The sequence below is a fragment of the Aquarana catesbeiana genome, linkage group LG09 (assembly GCF_042186555.1).
Source record: "Aquarana catesbeiana isolate 2022-GZ linkage group LG09, ASM4218655v1, whole genome shotgun sequence".
NCBI lineage: Eukaryota > Metazoa > Chordata > Amphibia > Anura > Ranidae > Aquarana > Aquarana catesbeiana.
In genome coordinates, this window is record NC_133332.1 from 212,429,759 (window position 1) to 212,455,668 (window position 25,910).

At 45.1% G+C, this 25,910-nt stretch overlaps 1 protein-coding gene across 5 annotated transcripts in view; it reads right to left on the minus strand.

Moving 5' to 3' along the window:
- Positions 1-25,910, minus strand: part of SNAPC4 (small nuclear RNA activating complex polypeptide 4) — a 194,864-nt gene that overhangs the window by 86,790 nt on the left and 82,164 nt on the right. For all 5 annotated transcript variants that reach the window (XM_073599659.1, XM_073599658.1, XM_073599662.1 and 2 more), the window contains 3 exons: positions 25,409-25,503; positions 22,641-22,729; positions 9,386-9,856 (listed from right to left, as the gene is read on the minus strand). In XM_073599659.1, the coding sequence (XP_073455760.1) occupies positions 9,386-9,856; positions 22,641-22,729; positions 25,409-25,503 (655 nt within the window). The remainder of the gene's footprint in view (positions 1-9,385; positions 9,857-22,640; positions 22,730-25,408; positions 25,504-25,910) is intronic.

Sequence of the window (25,910 nt, forward strand, 5' to 3'; positions counted from 1 at the left end):
GCCTCAATGAACTGCCTTTTGTGGGCAGAGACCTTGGGCCCCTGTGGTGTAGAAATAGTTCAGCTGCTAGCTGTCCTCTATTCAGCTACCACTCAAAGACAGCTCTCTTCAAGCCCTGCCAGCCAGCCTGGCTGGCTGCAATGACCTCTCTCCACTGCCCTCTCTTCTGGTTCTGCACTCATCTTAAACTGCAATCTCCCAGTTCTCCTGACTGCTCACTCACCAGCCCTCCTGGCTGCGACCAGTTGTCCTCCCTGGAGAAGATTGGAAATGTTCTCTCCCACTGTCCTCTACTTGCTCTCTCATGTTATAAAAAGGCAGTACAGCGCTTCAAAATTAATACTAATATAGAAAGTCCATAGTCTAATAGAAAAGCACAGGCAAGCTTCCAGTGTTGAAAGTGAAGAGATGCACAATATATGGTGACTTCCGTGACACCCTCCACCAACGTAAGGATTGGCCCCTCACCTCATGACATGGACCCCTGAGTTTATCAGTCAGGTCTATTACAGCATTCCCATTACTGGGTCATAAAGCACACATCATAACATGCAGTGTGGGGGCAGTCAGTTTGAAAAATCTTCTTCAGCTCCAGTCATATACATGTAATAGAATAAGCAATATCTAGTGCTCTCTGTATTTCAAATCTTATGTCTTGTTTATTAAAATCGAATAAAAAAAAATCACAAGCAAGGCACTGTACCCCAGTGCTAAGGATCGGCAGCAAACATAAACACAGCGTGTCTGTGAGAATCAGCATCAGAACGCGGGTGACGTCACGAACGTATCATGCGGACACCGCATGATACGTTCGTGACGTCACCCGCGTTCCGATGCTGATTCCCAGACACGTATTAGGGGCCCTAGTGGAATGGCCCCGAATACCTTCCGGGACCTCCACCCCCTTTGCTATATAGGCCTGACTGATAGCTAAGTTTGGCTATCTGGCTATGGTATGTCTAGAGGCTTTGGACCCCTTCCTAGCCCCTGAAAAAGAAAAAAAAGGAATCGGATTTCTTAAACTGTTCTGTAATCTCCAGGTATTTTAGTACACATCTCCTGACATCTAACCTGTGGAAGACATGCTCCTGTTCCCTCACAGGATTTGAACAAAAAGTGGGCAAACTTCCTGGCTTCTATGAAATTTAGAAACCACCTTTGGCAAAGAGGCCGGATCGATTTTAAAAATAATCCGATCCGGAAAGACTTGAAGGAAAGGTGCCCTCCTCGAGAGGGCTTCTAGCTCACTAACCCCCCTTGCAGTAGTGATAGCTACTAAAAAAACAAAAAAAAAAAAAAACAGTCTTGAGGGTTAAAAATTTCACCGTACAAGACTCAATAGGCTCAAAAGGGTCCTCTGTAAGGCCCCTTTCACACTGGGGCGGTGGAGGCGTCGGCGGTAAAACAGCGCTATTTTTAGTGCTGTTTTACCGTCATTTTTGCGGCTGTATTCGGCCGCTAGCGGTGCGGTTTTAACCCCCGCTGGCGGCCGAAAAAGGGTTAAACCCGCTCGTACAGCGCGGCTATAGCCGCGGTATAACCGCGATATAGCCGCGCTGTCCCATTGATTTCAATGGGAAGGAGCAGTTTAGGAGCGGTGAACACACTGCTCCTTCACCGCTCCAAAGATGCGGCTCGCAGGACTTTTTTTACCATCCTGCCAGCGCACCGCTTCAGTGTGAAAGCCCTCGGGCTTTCACACTGAACAAACAGCGGAGGCTGTTTAGGGGCGGTTTGCAGGCGGTATTTTTAGCGCAATAACGCCTGCAAACCGCCCCAGTGTGAAAGGGGCCTAAGAGCCTGCAACACTAGGGAGAGATCCCATACAGGAAAGGGATGAGAGCTGACTGGTCTCTGCCTACTTAAAGCTTTAAAAAATCTGGATATCCAAGGATTCACTGCTAGTTGTTGTTCAAGGAATACACTTAAAGCAGAAACTTGACCCTTAAGAGTACTAAGGGTCAATCCCTTATCTGCCCCGCTCTGTAGGAACTCCAGCACTGCTACTGGACTGCGAACGTTAAAGGAGCTCTCTGCGCACCAAGAATTGAACTTCTTCCAGACTTTCGAATAAATCTTGCGCGTCTCTTCCTTCCTACAATTTAGAAGAGTTGCTACCAACCTTTCAGAGAACCCCTTACTTCTCAGCATTTCCTCCTCAGTAGCCAGGCTGCCAGATTCCACCTCTCCACCTGAGGGCAGCAGATTGGGCCTTGATAGAGGAGGTCTTCCCTGACCGGCAATATCCAAGGCGGTTCCACTGCCAGCTTCTTTAGGACAGAGAACCATGGCCTCCTGTGCCAGTGTGGCGCTATCAAGATCAGGGTCGTGTCCTCTGACTAGAATTTCCTCAAGACTGCGGGCAACAGTACAGGAGGGGGGAAGGCATAGCACTTGGAAAAATGCCAGCTCTGAGAAAGAGCGTCCACCCCTATTGCCCCGTAAATCCGGTTCAGAGAGAAGAAGAGGTGAGCTTTGTGTTCTCTCTTGAAGCGAAAAGGTCCACACATGGAACCCCCCACTTCTTGATAATCATCCTGTAGATGACTTGACTCAGGACCCAGTCGCTCTCCCTCAACTTCCTCCAGCTGTGGAAGTCTGCCTCTGGTTTAACTCCCCTTTTAGGTGTACTGTCGATAGTGAGATCACCGTGACCTGGGCCCAGTTGAATATTGTTTCCTGTCAGAGCCCAAAGGGAACTTCTTCTGGTGCCCCCCTGTCGGTTGATGTAAGCAACTGCTGCGGAATTGTCAGAGCGGCCCTGGACGTGATGTCCCTGGAGCTCCTGTTGGAAAGCTCTGAGAGCCAGGGAAATGGCTTTCAGCTTTCTCCAGTTCGAGGACTTCCCCGCGTCTTCGACTCTCCAGGATCCCTGCGCCAGACTCATCCCCAGGTGTGCTCCCCAACCTGTGCCGCTTGCGTCTGTTGTGGCCTTTCTTATGCAGATTTGTTGATTGCCTTGTAGAACTGCCAAGGCTTTCTCTACTTTGCAAAAATTTCTCTTCTAGAAGGAAAACTCTCCGCTGGGTTGAGTCCAAAAAGTAACCTAGGAACGTAACCCTCTGGGATGGCACCAGGTTGGATTTCTCCAAATTTAAGAGCCATCCCAGATGCTCCAACACACTCCTTGCTACCTGCAAATCCTGGACCAGCTGCTCCGGCGAAGGAGCAAAAAGGAGCCGGTCGTCCAGGTATGCAATCACTGATATTCCCCGAAGTCGCAGAAAGGCCAGAGCCTCCACCATAACTTTGGTGAATATCTGGGGCGAAGAGGATAGCCCAAAGGGGAGGGCTTGAAACTGAAGATGTACCATTTCCTCCCCGGACCTTACTGCCAGTCTGAGGAATCTCTGACTGTCCTCTGCGATTGGAATGTGCAGATAGGCGTCCCTTAGATCTATGGACGCCATGTAGCAATTCGGAGGAAGCAGTGTTTTCACAGAAAAAATGGAATCCATCCGAAACCTTTTGTAGGAGATTGATAGATTCAGGGGTTTCAGGTTCAAGATGAGCCTGAACTTCCCTGAAGGCTTCCGAACCACAAAGATGTGGGAATAGAACCCTCTGCCTATCTCCCCAGGTGGGACCCGTGATACTACATCCTGCTGTTCTAGATCCTCCAGTGAGGCTAGTAATGCTGCCGCCTTTTCCGCACACTTTGGCAAGTCTGTGACTAGCAGCCTGTGGGGGGGGGCTTCAGAATTCTAGTCTGTACCCCCTCCTTACAATCCCTAGTATGAATGGATTGGAGGTACTGTGGGAGGAAAGCCCCCAGTCTTCCCCCCACCGGGATTAACCTGTCATTGGGACTTTCGGGCTGTTCAGGAGGGCGAAAAATCGCTCCCCTGCGCCCTCTGCCCTTGTTAGTCCAAACTTTTTTTTTGAGACTCCGCCCTCGGAAAATGAAACTTCTTTTGCGGGAGAGTCTTCTTTTTAGACTGTTCCCCCAGCTTTTTCTTTAAGTGAAAGGCCTTCTTTTTATCGGCTGTTCGATCAAGGACAGCCTCCAGGTCTGGACCGAACAGTAAATCCCCCATGAAAGGGACTCCGCAAAGCTTGATGCATTGTCCCCTTGCCAGGTTTTTAGCCAAAGAACTTTCCTAGCTGAATTGGCCAAAGCAGAGGATCTAGCAGAAAAAAAAAAAAAAAAAAAAAAAGCATTGGGAAGGAGGAGAGAATTGTCTCTTTGCCGGCCCCAGCCTCAATATGTGCTTTTATATGTGTTAGCCAGTGCTCCATGTTACGCGCCACCACCGTGATAGCCATGGCAGGCTTAAGATTGCTTAGAGAGAAATCCCAAGACTTCTTGAGGAAAGAATCCATCCTCTTGTCAATGGGGTCTGCTAGCACCCCCATATCTACAAAAGCCAAGTCTGTTTTTCTGGATACCTGAGAAAAGGCTGCATCCAGTCTAGGTGACTTGTTCCACACAACAGCTTCATCCTCTGAAAAAGGGAATCTGCGCTTTAATGCTCTAGAAAAGAAAGGTTTCCTTTCTAGGTCTAGCCATTTCTTCTTAATGGTGTCTACTAGGACCTCATGTATCGGAAATACCCTTTTCTTCTTCTCTCCAAGACCCACGTACATCTGATCATGGAGAGACAGATTTTTCTCTACTCTTAGATACCTAGGGTGGTGTGGATTGCTCCCAAGAGCTCTTCCACTTCCTCCAAGGAGAGTTTGTATTGGAAGGTTCTGGAGGACTCGCCATCCACCTTCTCTCCGTCTGACTTCCTTGAGGAGTCTGAGGATGCGCTATCAGGATCATCCTCTAATGCCTCTCTGGTGCCCCCAGAGAACCCCTCACTGACGGAGAGACCTGCTAAAGGACCAGGTGCGACATCTTGCTGCACTGGCAGAGGACTATCTGGGGGTTGCATAGGCTGAAAATTTTCAAACAATGTATTAAAAGATTGAAAAGTGCTGGAAAGCTCTTTAACAGAAGCCGCCAGGTCAGAACTTTGTTCCATAGAATGTTCTTTGACTAAGCCCTCAATGCAACTCCTGCACAAAACCTTTCCCCAGGACTCCCCTAAAGCACTGCTACATGATGGGCACTTTTTCTTGTAAAAACATGTGAGGGCTTGGATTTTTCAGTGGACTTGTCCTGAAACAACAAAATCCAGCACAGCATCAGCACCTGCTAGCGTAAAATTAAACACCAGACCGACACCAGGAGTGCACCCTCCAGGACCGACCATCACCAGGGTCCCAGGCGTACACCTCCTCCCCTCTGACCACCAAGAGGGGAGTTCACCCGTGGAGCTAGGTGGGAAGATGGTAAGGGAACACCACCCCAGGGTTCCTCCTACCGCGGGTCAACCAGAAGTGTCCTCCCCCACCGGAAATGAAGCCCGTCATCCGACCCAGCCTTGAGCTCCATGCTGGCCGCCCTAGAGCGAGGGGAACTCAGACACTTCGGCATCACCTTCCCCAGGCAGCGGAAAACGAGAGCCCAGGCCTCCACATTCCCCAAGGGAGGACAGGAAGCGCAATGCCACCGCAGGTAACAGACTCCCCAGCCCTGCTGCCGTGTATGAGAGATCTGTCTCTCCCTTCAAGGATAACACCGGCCTCAGCCTCCCCAGCTGAAAAGGCCCAGGTTCCTAGCGATGTCTCCTCGCCGGAGGAAACACCAAAACTGAGGGGCTGGAGGGAAGGAGTGACTTAAAGATCTGGTGGAGGTGGCGTTTCCTGAGAAGGGAAGAGCCGAGGTCTCTCAAGTGTGCTGTCCTGAAAGACGAAATAGGGAAATATTCCTTTAAATATCATGCCTGGGGGGTGTCTATAGTATGCCCGTAAAGTGGCGCAGTTTTCCTATGTTTAGAACAATATCACAGCAAAATGACATTTCTAAAAGGAAAAAAAGTTATGTTGGAGTACTGCCCTGCGGCCCAGTATCCAAAGGGAGGGGATCATGCTGTGCTTCAGTATGTCACAGTATATGTTGGCATTCATGGTTCCCTCAATGAACTGTAGCTCCCCAGTGTCGGAAGCACTCAAGCAGCCCCAGACCATGACATTCCCACCACCATGCTTGACTGTAGGCAAGACACACTTGTCTTTGTACTCATCTGGTTGCCACCACACACGCTTGACACCATCTGAACCAAATACGTTTATCTTGGTCTCATCAGACCACAGGACATGGTTCCAGTAATCCATGTGCTTAGTCTGCTTGTCTTCTTGTGCATCATCTTTAGAAGAGGCTTCCTTCTGGAACGACAGCCATGCAGACCAATTTGATACAGTGTGCGGCAATGCTGGCAGCACTCATACGTCTATTTCCCAATGACAACCTCTGGATATGACACTGAGCATGTGCACTCAACTTCTTTGGTCTACCATGGCGAGGCCTGTACTGAGTGGAACCTGTCCTGTTAAACCGCTGTATGGTCTTGGCCACCGTGCTGCAGCTCAGTTTCAGGGTCTTGGCAATCTTCTTATAGCCTAGGCTATCTTTATGTAGAACAACAATTCTTTTTTTCAGATCCTCAGAGTTCTTTGCCATGATGAACTTCCAGTGACCAGTATTAGAGAGTGAGAGCGATAACACCAAATTTAACACACCTGCTTCCCACCTGAGACCTTGTAACACTAACGAGTCACATGACACTGGGGAGAGAGAATGGCTAATTGGCCTCAATTTGGACATTTTCACTTAGGGGTTTACTCAGTTTTGTTGCCAGCGGTTTAGACATTAATGGCTGTGTGTGGAGTTATTTTGAGGGGAACAGCAAATTTACACTTTTATACAAGCTGTACACTGTAGCAAAGTGTGATTTCTTCAGTGTTGTTACATGAAAAAAAAAAAAAAAAAAAAAAAAGCTATAAAAAAATATTTACAAAAATGTGAGGGGTGTACTTACTTTTGTGAGATACTGTGTATATGTATATATATATATATATATATATATATATATATATATATATTTATATTATATACATACACACACACACACACACACACACACACACATATATACAGTGGGGACGGAAAGTATTCAGTTATATTGCAGCCATTTGCTAAAATCATTTAGGTTAATTTTTTGTCCTCATTAATGTACACACAGCACCCCATGTTGACAGAAAAACACAGAATTGTGGACATTTTTGCAGATTTATTAAAAAAGAAAAACTGAAATATCACATGGTCCTAAGTATTCAGACCCTTTGCTGTGACACTCATGTATTTAACTCAGGTGCTGTCCATTTCTTCTGATCATCCTTGAGATGGTTCTACACCTTCATTTGAGTCCAGCTGTGTTTGATTATACTGATTGGACTTGTTTAGTAAAGCCACACACCTGTCTATACAGCTCACCTTACAGCTCACAATGCATGTCAGAGCAAATGAGAATCATGAGGTCAAAGGAACTGCCTGAAGAGCTCAGAGACAGAATTGTGGCAATGCACAGATCTGGCCAAGGTTACAAAAAATTTCTGCTGCACTTAAGGTTCCTAAGAGCACAGTGGCCTCCATAATCCTTAAATGGAAGACGTTTAGGATGACCAGAACCCTTCCTAGAGCTGAGCTATCGGGGGAGAAGAGCCTTGGTGAGAGAGGTAAAGAAGAACCCAAAGATCACTGTGGCTGAGCTCCAGAGATGCAGTCGGGAGATGGGAGAAAGTTGTAGAAAGTCAACCATCACTGCAGCCCTCCACCAGTCGGGGCTTTATGGCAGAGTAGCCCGACGGAAACCTCACCTCAGTGCAAGACACATGAAAGCCTGCATGGATTTTGCTAAAAAACACCTGAAGGACTCCAAGATGGTGAGAAATAAGATTCTCTGGTCTGATGAGACCAAGATAGAACTTTTTGGCCTTAATTCTAAGCGGTATGTGTGGACAAAACCAGGCACTGCTCATCACCTGTCCAATACAGTCCCAACAATGAAGCATGGTGGTGGCAGCATCATGCTGTGGGGGTGTTTTTCAGCTGCAGGGACAGGACGACTGGTTGCAATCGAGGGAAAGATGAATGCGGCCAAGTACAGGGATATCCTGGACGAAAACCTTCTCCAGAGTGCTCAGGACCTCAGACTGGGCCGAAGGTTTAACTACCAACAAGATAATGACCCTAAGCACACAGCTAAAATAACGAAGGAGTGGCTTTACAACAACTCCGTGACTGTTCTTGAATGGCCCAGCCAGAGCCCTGACCTAAACCCAATTGAGCATCTCCGGAGAGACCTAAAAATGGCTGTCCACCAACGTTTACCATCCAAACTGACAGAACTGGAGAGGATCTGCAAGAAGGAATGGCAGAGGATCCCCAAATCCAGGTGGGAAAAACTTGTTGCATCTTTCCCAAAAAGACTCATGGCTGTATTAGATCAAAAGGTTGCTTCTACTAAATACTGAGCAAAGGGTCTGAATACTTAGGATCATGTGATATTTCAGTTTTTCTTTTTAATAAATCTGCAAAAATGTCAACAATTCTGTGTTTTCTGTCAATATGGGGTGCTGTGTGTACATTAATTAGGAAAAAAAGAACTTTAAATGATTTTAGCAAACGGCTGCAATGTAAAAATTTAAGGGGGTCTGAATACTTTCCATTTTTAAATATTTGCTATATTTGCACTAGCGCCAAAAACGGAATGAGGCCTACAAAGAAAAGAACACAGTACCTACAGTGAAATATGGTGGAGGTTCAATGATGTTTTAGGGTTGTTTTGCTGTCTCTGGCACTGGGTGCCTTGAATGTGTGCAAGGCATCATGAAATCTGAGGATTACCAAAGGATTTTGGGTCGCACTGTAGAGCCCAGTGTCAGAAAGCTGGGTTTGCGTCAGAGATCTTGGGTCTTCCAGCAGGACAATGACCCCAAACATACGTCAAAAAGCACCCAGAAATGGATGGCAACAAAGTGCCGGAGAGTTCTAAAGTGGCCAGCAATGAGTCCAGATCTAAATGCCATTGAACACCTGTGGAGAGATCTTAAAATTGCTGTTGGGAAAAGGCGCCCTTCCAATAAGAGAGACCTGGAGCAGTTTGCAAAGGAAGACTGGTCCAAAATTCCGGGTGAGAGGTGTAAGAAGCTTACTGATGGTTATAGGAAGCGACTGATTTCAGTTATTTTTTCCAAAAGGTGTGCAACCAAATATTAAGTTAAAGGTGCAAAGAATTTTGACCAGCCTATTTTTGGAGTTTTGTGTGACATTATGTCCAATTTGCTTTTTTTGCCTCCTTTTTTTGTTTTGTTCCAATACACACAAAGGGAATAAACATGTGTATAAACATGTGTATAGCAAGACATACATATATATACATACATACATATATACATATATACATACACACACACACACACACACACTAAAAAAAGAAAAAAAATGACCATAGATGCTCCTTAAAAGCCAATCTTGCATTGTAGCTAAACTTACCTCTTTCAGGAAGTCCTCAACTGTCTCAGTAACTGTGTCGGTGGATGGAGGATAGGCAATACCCTTCAAAATGGTGTTGAATTTAAAAGTGCTCTCTTTCCTCTTTTTCTTAGTTCTTGGTGGCGTGTTATTAGGGGCAGCACAGTAGACATGGAGGTTCTTGCCCTGCAAACCAGGGCTCCTTTTCCTAGGGATCCACAAATCCAAATCCGGGACAGACTGGAGCAAACTGGAGATCTCTCCTTCTCCGGATTGGTCCATCAGCTCCATATCTTCATCCTCACTCTCGCTGCTGCTGCTGATGATGATGAAACTGCTTTCACTGCTACTGCTACCACTGCTAATCTCCTCATCACTTGCCATCTCTTTTTTTATCTTCATTGCCTCTGGGGGCTTTTGTGGTCTCGGTGGTTTTGGTGGTCTTTTTTGTTTTAGCCGTTTTAGTCTCGGCTTACTTTTTCTCACCCTTCCCTGTAGAGAGCACAAGTAGAAATGGCAAACAAAATGTTAGCATATCTAAAATCAAGAACAAAAATGTAATATATTGCAGCTTACCAGTTTAGATGAGCTGGCTGCATTGGTTTTTTTTTTTCTTCAGTCTTTTCTTTCTTAAAACTTTCCTGATGATCCTGTAACACTTCCTGTCCTAAGGTCACAGTGCTCACTCACTGTGCCATATCTGCTATGTGCTATGGAACAACGTTGTCACTGAGAAAAGGACTACAGAACATCTTCCCCCTTTCCTTAAAACCAGGAGGTGGGGGAGGTGTTCTGTCAGCACAGGGAAGGACCACAGGAAGCCACCAGCTCACAAGATTTCTGGCAGGATCAAAAGGTACTTTTTTACAGTTATAGACAATTAACAGCACTACCAATGGTATACAGTATTTAACAGGCTGAAAGCAAGAAAAAAAAAAAAATAGGATTTTTAAAACAGCTTACCTGTAAAATCCTTTTCTTGGAGTACATCATAGGACACAGAGCCTCAAGTATTTACTTAGTGGGTTACGGGCCTACCTTCAGATGTTGACACTGGTATAACCAATACAGGAAGTTGACTCCCCTAGATAACCCCTCCTCCTTCCAGGAGTACCTCAGTTTTTGTAGCCAAGCAATAGCTCTGTGTCCTATGATGTACTCCAAGAAAAGGATTTTACAGGTAAGCTGTTTAAAAAATCCTATTTTCTTTATTGTACATCATAGGACACAGAGCTTCAAGTAATTACTTAATGGGACGTCCCATAGCAATGCTACTTGAGGGGAGGGAGACACAACCCGTAGGGCACCCCCAGACCAGAGGACTTATACTGCTGCCTGCAGCACACTGCGCCCGAAGGTGATATCCTCATTCCATCTTACATCTACTTGATAAAATTTTGTAAATGTATGTACTGAAGACCAAGTCGTGGCCTTGCAGATCTGAGACATGGAGGCCTGGTGACGCACTGCCCAAGAAGCACCAACCGCTCTGGTAGAGTGCGCCTTAACTTCAAAAGGGGGAATCTTTCCCTTTAAATCATAAGTTTGAATTATAACTTGCCGAATACACTTAGCGACAGTGGAGTTAGACGCTGCCTGTCCTTTCTTAGGACCCTCTGGCAGAATAAATAAGACATCAGTCTTACGAATCGGAGCAGTTCTCTTTAAATAGATTTTCACTGCTCTCACCACATCAAGACAATGTATTGACTTTTCTTCCCTGGAACATGGTTTTGGGAAAAACGATGGCAGGACAATATCTTCATTCAGATGAAAGCCTGAAACCACTTTTGGCAAAAAGCCTGGACGAGGGCGTAACACCACTCTGTCCTCATGAATAACCAAATATGGCTCTCTACAGGAAAGAGCAGCCAATTCTGAAACCCTCCTTGCTGAGGCTATAGCAACCAAAAATACCAGCTTCCCTGTCAAAAGGACTAAAGGAATATGCTGTATCGGTTCAAAATGGCTGTTTTTGTAATACCGACAAAACTAAATTCAAGTCCCAAGGGCTTAAGGGTGATTTAACTGGTGGATTAATCCGCATCACCCCTTGCATGACACCCCGGACTAAAGAATGCGTAGCAAGCGGTCTTTGAAATAAAATTGATAAGGCTGAGACTTGGCCCTTGATAGTACTCAGGGCCAACTTCATCTCTATGCCTAATTGTAGAAAGGCAAGAATTCTGCTTATAATATATCTGCGAGGGTGCCAACCCTTGGATTCACACCAGGAAACATAAGCTTTCCAGACTCTAATATACAGCTCTAGAAGCTGGCTTCCTAGCATTAATCAAAATAGAAATAACTGACCTGGAAAGCCCACGTTTCTTCAGAATGTGGGTCTCAATAGCCAGGCCATTAAATTTAGCATTCGTAAAGTAGGATGGAATATCGGCCCCTGTGATAGCAGGTCTGGCCTTAGTGGAAGGAGCCATGGACCCTCCACTGCCATCTTTACGATCTCTGCATACCATGACCTTCTGGGCCATGCTGATGCTACCAGTATTACCGACTTTCTTTACATCCTGATCCTGCAAAGAAGTCGAGGCAACAACTGAAATAGGGGGAAATGCATAGATCAGTGATAACTGATCCCATGGGGTCACCAACACACCTGTTCCGTATGCGAGTGGGTCCCTTGTTCTGGACACAAAGTTGACTAGCTTCGTGTTGAACCTGGACGGTCTATGTCCGGAGTCCCCCATCTTTGGCAAACAGCCTGAAAAATCTCGGGACGAAGAGACCATTCCCCCGGGAATAACTGCTAGCGACTTAAGTAGTCCGCCTGCCAATTCTCTACTCCTGGAATGAAAACTGCCGATAGGCGTGGGACATTCTTTTCTGCCCAAGTTAGAATCTGGTTCACCTCTCTCTGAGCTGAGAGACTTTTGGTGCCCCCTTGGTGATTGATATATGCCACAGCCGTGGCGTTGTCGGATTGGATCCTGACAGGACAATTCTTTAACTTGGAGGTCCAGCTTCTCAGAGCCAGATATACTGCCCGAATCTCTAGGATGTTGATGGGCAAGGCTCTTTCGGTTCTTGACCACTGTCCCTGGACAGTCGTCTTCTGTAACACTGCTCCCCAGCCTGAAAGGCTGGCATCTGTCGTTACTACTTTCCAGATAATCAGTCTGAAGGACTTTCCCTTCAGCAGGTTCCGAGTTAGTAACCACCAACTGAGGCTTTGGGACACTCTTGGGGACAGCCGCATTTGTAAATCCAAAGCTTGAATCGTCTTGTTCCAAGCAGAGAGGATACGGTTTTGAAAACAGTCTCGAATGGAATTGGGCATAGGAAACTGCTTTGAATGAAGCTACCATCTTTCCTAAAAACCTCATGCAAAGGCGAATCGAGGGATTTCTCTTTAACCTGACCATCCGCACCAGCTCTTGTATGGAGCTGATCCTTGTGGGAGGTAAGAACACCCTTTCCTGGGCTGTGTCTATGATCAGGCCCAGATACTCCAGCCTTTTTAGTGGCTTTAAGGAGGATTTTTTTCAGGCTGAGAATCCAACCCAGACTCTCCAGGTAACTGCTTGTAATGGCTACATCTTGCTTCAAGCGAGTCACCGACTGGTCCATTAACAATAGATCGTCTAAGTAAGCCAAGACAGTTATGCCCTGTGCCCTTAACCTGGCTAGAGGTGGGGCTAGTACTTTTGTGAATACCCGGGGTGCTGTAGCAAGCCCGAACGGCAAGGCTACAAACTGAAAGTGCTTTTGTTCTATACTTCGAACCACAGAAACCTCTGGTGAGGAGGAACTATAGGGACATGCAGATATGCATCTGTGATATCGATGGATGCCAGAAGTTCTCCTCCTTGTAGGATGGAAACGACTGACTTGATTGACTCCATGCAAAAGGAGCGGATCTTCAGGAACTGATTTAGGTTCCGTAGATCTAGAATTGGTCTCATATCCCCATTTGGCTTTGGTACTGTAAACAGGTTTGAGTAAAACACCAAACCTTGCTCCTGTTTGGAAATCTGTATGATCACCCCTTGAGCCAATGCTTGCAACAGGGATTGCTTTTTCCCTGAATCCTTGGGAACGTTTGATCTCAGAAAACGAGACGGTGGAAACTCTACCTTGTATCCTAGAGAGACTGTGGAGAGAGTGCATTTGTCCTGAATTTCCCTTTGCCAGACTTCTGAGTAAGGATGAGCTCCGGCGTGTTCGCATGCTGCACGTGCCGATCCCGCCAGGAAGTCGGCACGGCGCAGCGCTAATCACAGGCAGTGAGACATTTCCCGAGCTCTGCAGCCACACATCGGGAAATGTCTCACTGCCTGTGATTAGCGCTGCGCCGTGCCGACTTCCTGGCGGGATCGGCACGTGCAGCATGCGAACACGCCGGAGCTCATCCTTACTTCTGAGTACCTCAGAAGTCTTCCCCCCACTTTGGCGAGGGGAGATGCCTCTTCATGACGAGGCCTTGATATTCTGCTTTGCAGACTTGCGGCCCCAGGTCTTCCTTTGTGCCTGGGTTTGACCCTGAGTCCTCTAGAGTCTGATGGTGGAGGCCATCGCCCCTGCCTAGGAGGTGGATGTACCTGGCGCAGGAGAAAAAGTGCATTTAAATGAAGGACGTTTAGATTTTCTTTTGACTGGCAAAAGAGTACTCTTTCCGCTAGAAATTGTTCGGATACATTTATCCAAACTCTCGCCAAATAGTCATTCTCCATTAAAGGGAAAACTAGTTAACCACTTGAGCCCCGGACCATTATGCTGCCTAAGGACCAGAGGTCTTTTTCCAATTTGGCACTGCGTCGCTTTAACTGCTAATTGCGCGGTCATGCAATGCTGTACCCAAACGAAATTTGCGTCCTTTTCTTCCCACAAATAGAGCTTTCTTTTGATGGTATTTGATCACCTCTGCAGTTTTTATTTTTTGCGCTATAAACGGAAAAAGACCGAAAATTTTGAAAAAAAATGATATTTTCTACTTTTTGTTATAAAAAAAAATCCAATAAACTAAATTTTAGTCATACATTTAGGCCAAAATGTATTCGGCCACATGTCTTTGGTAAAAAAAATGTCAATAAGCATATATTTATTGGTTTACGCAAAAGTTATAGCGTCTACAAACTAGGGTACATTTTCTGTAATTTACACAGCTTTTAGTTTATGACTGCCTATGTCATTTCTTGAGGTGCTAAAATGGCAGGGCAGTACAAACCCCCCCAAATGACCCCATTTTGGAAAGTAGACACCCCAAGGAAATTGCTGAGAGGCATGTTGAACCCATTGAATATTTATTTTTTTTGTCCCAAGTGATTGAATAATGACAAAAAAAAAAAAAAAAATTATTTACAAAAAGTTGTCACTAAATGATATATTGCTCACACAGGCCATGGGCCTATGTGGAATTGCACCCCAAAACACATTCAGCTGCTTCTCCTGAGTATGGGGATACCACATGTGTGGGACTTTTTGGGAGCTTAGCCGCGTACGGGGCCCCGAAAACCAAGCACCGCCTTCAGGATTTCTAAGGGTGTAAATTTTTGATTTCACTCTTCACTGCCTATCACACTTTCAGAGGCCATGGAATGCCCAGGTGGCACAAAACCCCCCCAAATGACCCCATTTTGGAAAGTAGACACCCCAAGCTATTTGCTGAGAGGCATATTGAGTCCATGGAATATTTTATATTTTGACACAAGTTGCGGGAAAGTGACACTTTTTTTTTGCACAAAGTTGTCACTAAATGATATATTGCTCACACAGGGCATGGGCATATGTGGAATTGCACCCCAAAATACATTTAGCTGCTTCTCCTGAGTATGGGGATACCACATGTGTGGGACTTTTTGGGAGCCTAGCCGCGTACGGGGCCCCGAAAACCAAGCACCGCCTTCAGGATTTCCAAGGGTGAAAATTTTTGATTTCACTCTTCACTGCCTATCACAGTTTCGGAGGCCATGGAATGCCCAGGTGGCACAAAACCCCCCCAAATGACCCCATTTTGGAAAGTAGACACCCCAAGCTATTTGCTGAGAGGCATGGTGAGTATTTTGCAGCTCTCATTTGTTTTTGAAAATGAAGAAAGACAAGAAAAAACTTTTTTTTTTTTCTTTTTTCAAAACTTTGTGACAAAAAGTGAGGTCTGCAAAATACTCACTATACCTCTCAGCAAATAGCTTTGGGTGTCTACTTTCCAAAATGGGGTCATTTGGGGGGGTTTTGTGCCACCTGGGCTTTCCATGGCCTCCGAAACTGTGATAGGCAGTGAAGAGTGAAATCAAAAATTCACGCCCTTAGAAAGCCTGAAGGCGGTGCTTGGTTTTCGGGGTCCCGTACGCGGCTAGGCTCCCAAAAAGTCTCACACATGTGGTACTCAGGAGAAGCAGCAGAATGTATTTTGGGGTGTAATTTCACACATTTCCATGGCATGTTTGAGCAATATATCATTTAGTGACAACTTTGTGCAAAAAAAAAAAAATGTGTCTCTTTCCCGCAACTTGTGTCGCAATATAAAATATTCCATGGACTCGACATGCCTCTCAGCAAATAGCTTGGGGTGTCTACTTTCCAAAATGGGGTCATTTGGGGGGGTTTTGAACTGTCCTGGCATTTTATGCACAACATTTAGAAGCTTATGTCACACATCACCCACTCTTCTAACCACTTGAAGACAAAGCCCTTTCTGACACTCATTGTTTACATGAAAAAGTTATTTTTTTTTGCAAAAAAATTACTTTGAACCCCCAAACATTATATATTTTTTTAAAGCAAATGCCCTACAGATTAAAATGGTGGGTGTTTCATTTTTTTTTTTCACACAGTATTTGCGCAGCGATTTTTCAAACGCATTTTTTGGGGAAAAAACACACTTTTTTAAATTTTAATGCACTAAAACACACTATCTTGCCCAAATGTTTGATGAAATAAAAAAGATGATCTTAGGCCGAGTACATGGATACCAAACATGACATGCTTTAAAATTGCGCACAAACGTGCAGTGGCAACAAAATAAATGCATTTTTAAAAGCCTTTAAAAGCCTTTACAGGTTACCACTTTAGATTTACAGAGGAAGTCTACTGCAAAAATTACTGCCCTCGATCTGACCTTCGCGGCGATACCTCACATGCATGGTGCAATTGCTGTTTACGTTTGACGACAGACAGCCGTTTGCGTTCGCCTTAGCGCGAGAGCAGGGGGCGACAGGGGTGCTTTTTTTTTTTTTTTTTTTTTCTTTATTATTTTTTTGCTTTTTTATCTTATTTTTAAACTGTTCCTTTCATTTTTTTTTTTTTTTTAATCATTTTTATTGTTATCTCGGGGAATGCAAATATCCCCTATGATAGCAATAGGTAGTGAAAAAAAATTGGGGTCTATTAGACCCTAGATATCTCCTCTGCCCTCAAAGCATCTGATGACACCAAGATCGGTGTGATAAAATGCTTCCCCAATTTCCCAATGGCGCTATTTACATCCGGCGAAATCTAAGTCATAAAATGATCGTAGCTTCCGGTTTCTTAGGCCATAGAGATGTTTGGAGCCACTCTGGTCTCTGATCAGCTCTATGGTCAGCTGGCTGAATCACCGGCTGCATTCTCAGGTTCCCTGTTGAGACAGGAGAGCCAGAGAAAAACACGGAAGACGGTGGGGGGGGGGGGGGCATTCCCTCCCACGGCTTGTAAAAGCAGTCTAGAGGCTAATTAGCCACTAGGATTGCTTTTACATGAAAGCCGACCGCTGGCTGAAAAGAATGATACCAAGATGATACCTAAACCTGCAGGCATCATTCTGGTATAACCATTCAAAGTCGTGAATGGTGTACCTGAAGACAAAAAAATGGTTAACAATAAAGCACAGTAAACGGTAAAGTATAAAAAATTGCATACCTGAAAAGCAAACATGATAAAACATAATAACAATAAAACATTGCAGAATAGAATACAGTAAAAAAGAGCAGAACAAGAGAGAGAGAATAGAGAGAGAGAGAACAATAAAACGACAACTATTTTTTTTTATTTTATATATATTTTTTTTTTTTACACTTTTTTTGTAACTGTAACTTTTATAACGGTAACCGGTTCCAGGTTCGGGTCTCTCAAAATGCGATGGCATCTTGGGAGACCCTGTGAAAGTGTGCCTAGTCTGTGCAATGCTGTACCCTACGCTAATACTCAACTAGTGTATGGTAGCGTTCAAAACATTCACCAATGCAAAGACCTGGATTGTCAGGACAGGAGGGACAATAATAGCGGGTGTCACGCCTATATCCGCGCTTGCTGCAGACACGACATCTTTTTTGGGGGTTCGTTGGGTAGGGGTACTCGGGAGGACATAAAGAAAATGCCTCTCATGCAGCCGACTGCATTTGCTTGGGGATGTGAATGGGGGAAGTACGGGCGCTGCAGAAGCGGTGGGTTCCCAATTAGGATTGGCGAATGCAGCAGGAAGAGCACTATGGGCACGACGGGCCTGTGTTTGTCTTCTTCTTGGTGGCAGTGGGACACTACTTGTGCTTGCCACCTCACCAGCTTGAACTGCACTTATAGGACTCGCCACGTCACCAAGTGTTACTGCAGTGCTGGTTTGACTACGACCGGGGTGTACTAGGCCGCTGGCGCTTGCCAGTTCAATAAAAAGCTACCAAAAAAACTGTTAGCGATCGCAGGGATCAGGCCTGACTCTGCGAACGCTGCAGTTATGCGTTAAGTGTTTTGTAAGTGACAGTGATCGATCAATACTGCACTTGGGTGGGCTGGGCTGGGCGGAGGGGCAAAATGCAGGTGCTAGCAGGTATCTGGGCTGATCCCGCTAACACTGCGTTTTTGGGAACCCTAAACTGCTGGGGACACCAGTATAGATCTGATCGGATCAGATATTGATCCGTTCAGATACTATACCACTAAGGGAGGTGTACGGTGCGTGCGTGGGTGTTAGCGGTACTGGCGCTAATCTGACGCTGCTTGGGGCTGGTGCTTGCCAGTTCACCAAAATACTACCAAAAAAACTGTTAGCGATCGCAGGGATCAGGCCTGACTCTGCGAACGCTGCAGTTATGCGTTTAGTGTTTTGTAAGTGTCAGTGATCGATCGATACTGCACTTGGGTGGGCTGGGCTGGGCCGGGCGGAGGGGCAAAACGCAGGTGCTAGCAGGTATCTGGGCTGATCCCGCTAACACTGTGTTTTTGGGAACCCTAAACTGCTGGGGACGCTAGTATAGATCTGATCGGATCAGATATTGATCCGATCAGATACTATACCACTAAGGGAGGCGTATGCTGCGTGCGTGGGTGTTAGCGGTACTGGCGCTAATCTGATGCTGCCTGGGGCGACGCATATCACCGCCGGGCGATCAGGGGGCTAAACCTTTATTCGGTAATAAACGGCGGGTGCCCTGACACTATAAAAAATAAACAAACTAACCAGCGTCACCCGTAACAGTTATACGGTGATCAGTGGTGAAAGGGTTAACTAGGGGGCAATCAAGGGGTTAAAACATTTATTAGATAGTATATGGGGGTCCCTGTCGCTATAAAACGCTGACGACGAACCTAAATATTTACCTCACTAACTAGCGTCACCAGCGACACTAATACAGCGATCAGAAAAATGATCGCTTAGTGACACTGGTGACAGGGGGTGATCAAGGGGTTAAAACTTTATTAGGGGGGGTTAGGGGGGTATCTTAGACCTACAGGGGGGTAATACTAACTGTCCCAACACTGTAACTGTCACAAACTGACACCAATGCAGTAATCAGAAAACAAAAAAAAACAAAAAACAAAAAAACTGCTGGTGTCAGTTTGTGACAGGGGGGGGGTGATTGGGGGGGGGGATCGGGGGGCGAATCGGGGTGTTTTGTGTGCCTGGCATGTTCTACTGTGTGTGCGTGTGTTGTGCACTCACATACCTGTCTTCTCTCCTCGGGCCGGAACGGAAATTACCGAGCCGAGGAGAGATGACATCATTTCCTTTGCTGCTGTTTAGCATACAGCAGCAAAGGAATGTTCTCATTGGCCGGCGGCGATCGCGAGGGGGGGGCCACGAACGGATGGCCTCCCCCTCATCTCCGATCGCCGTGGGAGAAAAGACGACCGCCTCGGGCACCGGGGGGGGGGGGGTCCGATCGGACCCCCCACCCGCGGAAGGCAAATCACGTATATGTACGTGATTTTGCCTGTCCGTGCCACCTTGCCGACGTAAATCGGCATGAGGCGGTCGTCAAGTGGTTAAAAGGTTCTTGCAAGGCGCTTCAGCTGACCAACCCTTTAACCAAATGGTCCTTTGCATGTGAACTAGTACAAGCGCAAGGCGAGAAGCCTGATGAATCTAAAACACAGACAGAGAGGAGGCGGCAGCGTTGCCGACTAGAGCCTACAATGCCTGCAATGCCGCTGTACCTCTGAAAGTACTGCCTGTAACAGGCTGGTGAATCTCGAATAATTAAAAATACCCAGCAAAGCTAAGTACATGAGGGCAAGTTTTATATATAAATAACTGGAAGTGGCCACCGTGCCTCCCGATGGAGGGAGGGGGGGAATATTATCAGCAGATATATAGCCTTTATAAAATAGTAGCTATCTATTTATACATAACATGATTTATATGAAGCAGAACCCAATAATTGAACTAGTGGCTTGTGGATAAAATCCCATGCCTGTCAGGAAGTCTCCTAAGGCTGCATTAGCTGCCAGAGTACTTTAACCTGTGAAATGCTGCTTCTGTAACTGCTGTATCCCCTTGATTCCTCTAGAAGAGGCCTTTGTTCACTGAGAACCTCCCTCTGGCTGCTGGACCACACATGGCTGTTTATAGCCAGACACAGAGCTGCTTGAAGCATCACATTAAGGTATGTGTAACTTACTCCTTCTAGAGGAGACATTTTAAAGGCATACTTTTTCATATGGAAGGAAAGCATAGGCACCTTTTTACAGTACCTAGCCTCTTCCCCTACCTTTTCCTCGCTGCAAAATACTGCTGATTTAACAGACAGATCCAAATTTCACCCATCACGGCAGGCAGCGTAGTTAAACCTTCAAAGACTGGGGCCCTTTTAATAGGGGTTCCGCTCCTTTGGACCTGTATAGCACCCCTCAGGAACAGCTTCAGGTAATGTAGCAAGACCAAAAGAGTCCTGGTTCCTAGGGTCCAGCTCTCAGAGAGAAGCTTACAGGCAAAACCTTGTTCTCGAGGTCCAGGTACCATCCTATGGCCTCAGTGGCGAGGATGGATCCGGTTGTGGAGGTTTTTTAAATCCAGCATGGATCCCTCCCTGGAACTCCTCAGAGCACATCTTCACTCGTGACCAACACCTTAGACACTGGCGAAAAAACTGAGGTACTCCTGGAAGGAAGAGGGGTTATATAGGGGAGTGAACTTCCTGTATTGGTTATACCAGTGTCAACACCTGAAGGTAGGCCCATAACCCACTAAGTAATTACTTGAGGCTCTGTGTCCTATGATGTACGATAAAGAAAAGGGAAGTTTATAGTTAGGAATTACCTACACATTAAAAACAATTGTTATAGAATAGATCAAATTCAAACATGCAACAAATTATTTAGAATATAAAAAAGGTATTTTTTATCACTTCCTGCCCAGCCCATAGCAGAATAATGGCCGTGAAGTGGTTAAGTTATCCTGACTGGGCATCATATGGAATCCAGCAGGATGGGGCACGTGGCGATCAGTGGTATGGTGTGTCATTTTGACACACCGCATCTCCGATCTAGGTAAAGAGCCTCTGACAGAGGCTCTTTACCATGTGATCAGCTGTGTTGAAGCACAGGTGATCACATTTTAAACAGGAAAAGACGTGTATCGTTTTTTCCTCTATTCACGCTGACAGACGCGAGTAAGGGAGAGCCGATCAGCCGCTCTCCTGATGGGGAGGGTCTGCACTGATTATCAGTGCACTACCCCCCCCCTCCCCCCGGGGATGCCCACCAATGGCCGGCAAGGATGCCCACCCATGGCCACCAGAGATGCCCACCCATGGCTATCAGGAATGGCAATCCTTGCCCATTAGGGATGGCAATCATTGCCCATCAGTGATGCCTGCCAGCGCCTCTGATCAGTGCCGCCCATCAGTGCTGCATATAAGTGCCACCTCATCAGTGTCCATCAATGAAGGAGAAAACTTACTTATTTACAAAGTTTTCTAACGTAGAAAAACCTTTTTTTTTTTTTTTTTTTATTTCCAAAACTCCCGTTTTTTTTATTTGTAGCTCAAAAAATAAAAACCCCAAAAGGTGGTTAAATACCACCAAAAGAAAGCTCTATTTGTGGTGAAAAAAGATAAACATTTTATTTGGGTACAGCGTCGCATGACCGCAGAATTGTCATTGAAATTGTGAGAGCGCTGAAAGCTGAAAACTGGTCTGGGCAGGAAGGTGTACAAGTGCCCTGTATTGAAGTGGTTAAAATACCCTGGATTTGAAGTGGTTAAAACATGCTTATGGTTGCAACTGCAGCCATGAGCTTAATGTCATTTTTTTTTTTACCTGGCGATCAGCTGTTCAGATACATTGATCTGGGATACCCAATTATTTATCCAGTGGTGAGAAGGGCAAACACCCCTCCCCTTCATCCACGGTGGTTTATGGGCTTTCCTATTCCTCCAGGGAACCTGGGAATGCGGTAAACAGTGGTAACTTTGAGAGCAGAAGGCTATGGGGGGAACATTGGTTCCTCAATCCTGCTGCAACAAATGAAGCTGGGAGCAACTTGTGTCACATCACTTCCTGATTCATAGCAGTCATGCTTTGTATACTTTAGCCAAGGACGCAGCTCATCAAGCACGATCTGTGCTTGATTAGCTGCATTGGAGGGCAGGGGAGACATTGAGGGTCTAAAACTTCTGATGTCTCCATAAAGAGAACCTGTCAGCTGCTCATGCTATAACAAAGGGGCTGGTTAGCCCCCTTGCGATAGTGATAAAGTTAAATGAAAACAAAAAAGTGTAAATAAAATAAACTGTAATATAATAAACAAAAAAGTAAAAGCCCCCGTGCATACACATGTATGCAAAACACACACGCAAGGCCTGCATGTGTATGTAAACAGCGATTGTGCCACCCTTTGCTGTAAGAATAAAACTCTAAAGTGATTACTTCTAAAGGCTTTTACATTATCACCTATTAAAAACTTTAGGTACCAGTCGATTTTTTTGTCATTTCACAAGAACACTGTTGAGTCTTGACATGTTTGGTATTTTACCAATAAAATTCAAATACTTGTACTTTTGTCCTAAAAATATGAATTTTGTAAACAGCTCCCACAAGGATAGGCTGTAAGAGAACATTCCCATACCTTAAAGTAGCCTGTTAAATGCTTCCATTTGCTGAGACACTGCGATGAAGTCCTGTGTGGCACCCCTTTGCACACTTCTGCCCAGTGACCTGCAAAGGTAGAGGAAAAAAACAAAAATAAACATACTTACATATAAGTAATTAAGTATATATCTACATAATATTAGGCTATGTGTAACCAAAACGGTTTTATTTCAATACAGGCTGGAGGTTTCAAATCACTTTATGCGCAGCTCGGTGTACAATTTTGAACCAGCTGAGACTAATTAACTCCAGTGCATGTGCAAAAGTTGCATCAACCCAACGCAGACAATCACAATGGCCAAAGATCCTCTAAGTGGAACAAGATCGGGCAAAGATGTTGGTGGCCAGTGAAGGAGCTCAAGCACTTCATATTAAATATTTGATAACACTGCTGCGCTACCTCTTGTGTAATCAATCTAATGTGCAGCGAATTCCAAATAATTATAGGTTGCTGCAACCACTAACCACTATTTCCACAATCACTAATGAGTTAAAAAAAGTTGTGATGATGTTCTAACCCTTATATAAATCAACTGTGCAAAATGATACCTGTGTATTATTCCTTTGTACAGTACCACTACAAATCATATATGTGCACCATAATAACTTGTTAAATAACATACACTCCAAAGCAAATATGTGCATCATAATACATTGTGAACAAAGCAATACATAGAAAAAATAAAAGGTTTTTATAAGCATTAATGTCTCCGTTTTTTTTTCTCTCAATCGTCAGAGAAAAACAAAATTAGGCAATGTGTACAGACAGCTTTGGAGCACAACATAAGCTCCATGGTAGGTTTATAAAAAAAAAAATAAGCGTTCATAAAGTACAGATTACAGCATCTCTCAGTGGTTCATATGTGAGCACATACCGCATCTTGCTATGGATAGGTTAAAAGTAGAGCAGTTCTATTCAAAATGTTAATGTATTCAAGAGGGGCATGTATATATATCTGCAGGGAACTTACATATTTTAATAACAACGATCAATCAGCTCCTATATCCTGCTCTGTAGATGTAGACGCCAGATCCAGCCAGGGTCCCAAATTTTGTGGTACAGTTTCTGTGCTTATATATATTTTTATATGGTAGGGATTGATTGACAATGACCATCCATTCCTGGAGTGTTGGTACATCAGCCCAAAGCCATTTTCTGGCTATCAGAAGCATAGCTGCATAAAGATATGATGGTGTCTATCCTGTTCTTGCTTGGGGAGTATCCCCAATAGGCATTGCTTGGGGCATAGCATTAATGCAGAGCCCATTTCGTCTGTGGAGTATAAGTGTGTAAGCCTGTCAGATAGCTTCGGAGAAACCAACTTACTGGCTGCCAGGGCATCCGTCCACTCATCATCCTCCAGCTCCCCCACGTCTGCCACCCAGCCACTCTTTAACCAGCAAGTCAAGTCTGATGCTGCAGGTATTATGAGGCTGGAGTGACCGATAGGGGTCAGTTTTTTTGAGTCTACTCCAAGGAGAAAATCCACTAGGTATATAGAAGGGAGATCGGGGGTAGAATTTCCAAATTGGGACTGCAGTATGTGGCGAAGCTGGAGAAAGAGAAAAAACGTGGAATTGGGCAGGTCAAAGGTTATTTTAAGATCCTGGAACGATTTAACTCCTGCATTGTTCATCACCTGATGGAGACATAACCCCTCGGTTAATCCAGAGATCAACGCCTGGCAAGGTGAGCAGCTCTGGAAGGTTAAAATTATCCCATAGTGGCGTGTGAGCCTGAATGGGGGAAGCCTTCAGCCGGTGCAGTGCTAGCGCCCAGATCCTGCAGTGGTGGTAGTAGACCAGTCCTCTACGTCTCCCCATTTTGGTTAAATTACGCCTGTCGCTAAATAGGATCTGAAATGGGTGTGCAACTTGGGTAGGGGCTGCAGAGCATGCTAATTTGAGGTACCCAAGTTTGTCTTCCTTGTCAAAGTGGAAGAAGTGGGACAGTTGAGAAGCCAGGTAATAAGCGTGGAGATCGGGTAAGGCAGTTCCACCCAACTCCGTGGGTTTTTTAGGCCTCACCGAGATATCTTATGATGGGAGTTACCCCAACTGTGTGCAATTTTAGTTCAGTTTGTATCATGTCAAACAGTATTTTTGGAGTTTTAACAAGCCTTAAAATTACATTTTATTTGCATTGTTCCTTTCATTCCTGTCAGCTTAAAAGTATCTAGTTGCAGAGGACTGCAGTGATGTGAACCATCTTTTTGACCTCAATGCACAACTGTAGACAAAAAGAAAAAAAAAAGTAAAGTTTTGACCAGACCAGGAAATAGTGAGTTTTTTGATTTTTGCTGTCTGGGTCCCTAGCAGAGATATCCATCTTCACTACTTGGTAACAGGTCAGTGTGACAGAAAGTGATGGATTCACTCTCTGATGGCAATAGCTATAGTAACACTCATTTAGTAGAGTGGAGAGAGGTTAGAAAGTCTGTCAGGTTTTAATTGCTTTCATTGTTCTCTGTATTTTTCTATCCTAGTGACAGATGAAGCCTTTCATATCACCTTTCGTGTCACCAGGACAGGAAAAGACAGGAAAAGAGAGTGATAGCCCAAGTGGGGGCACAGACTACAATAAAAGTTGACAGACATTCTAACTCTTATCCAGTTGAAAAGGAAGAAAATTGTTTTGTCAGAAGTTGGGCTTGCTTTATTTTTCCATGTCCTGCAGCGCAAGCATTATTCTGCAGGAAACTGCACAAGTATGAACAGGCTGGATGATAAGGAACAGAAACTCACCAACACCATACTTGGCTGTAAGTTCAATAAGTTTATCCTTCTCCTCCGTGTCCCATCTACCCTTCTTAATATCCTTATGAAGCCCTTTGACGTACCTACAGGATGAAAAATTCAACAATTGCAATGTAAATGCCAGGAAATCTTTAAGGCTCACTTCCATTATATAAAGCAGCCTCTTTTCTCATGCTCCTATCAGTGTTCCACATGCTACATGACTGCTTTTGCCTGAAGAGTGCAACTGCTGCTTTTTGAGGCAGCTTCTATTTCTCTATACATCACCACAACATACTGTATATATAATTTAGTGCTAAACCTGTACTGAGAAAATGTGGTAATTGCTAGGTTTCTCCTAAAAATACTACTTGCCTGGTTTTAATATTTGCTGATTCATTGAGGCAGAAAAAACATGTAGGTGGCAATATCAGAACCAGGGGTGTACCTACAGGGGGTCACAATTGCAACCCGATCCCATGCTTCAGGGGACCCGAGTCAGCTCCCCTGT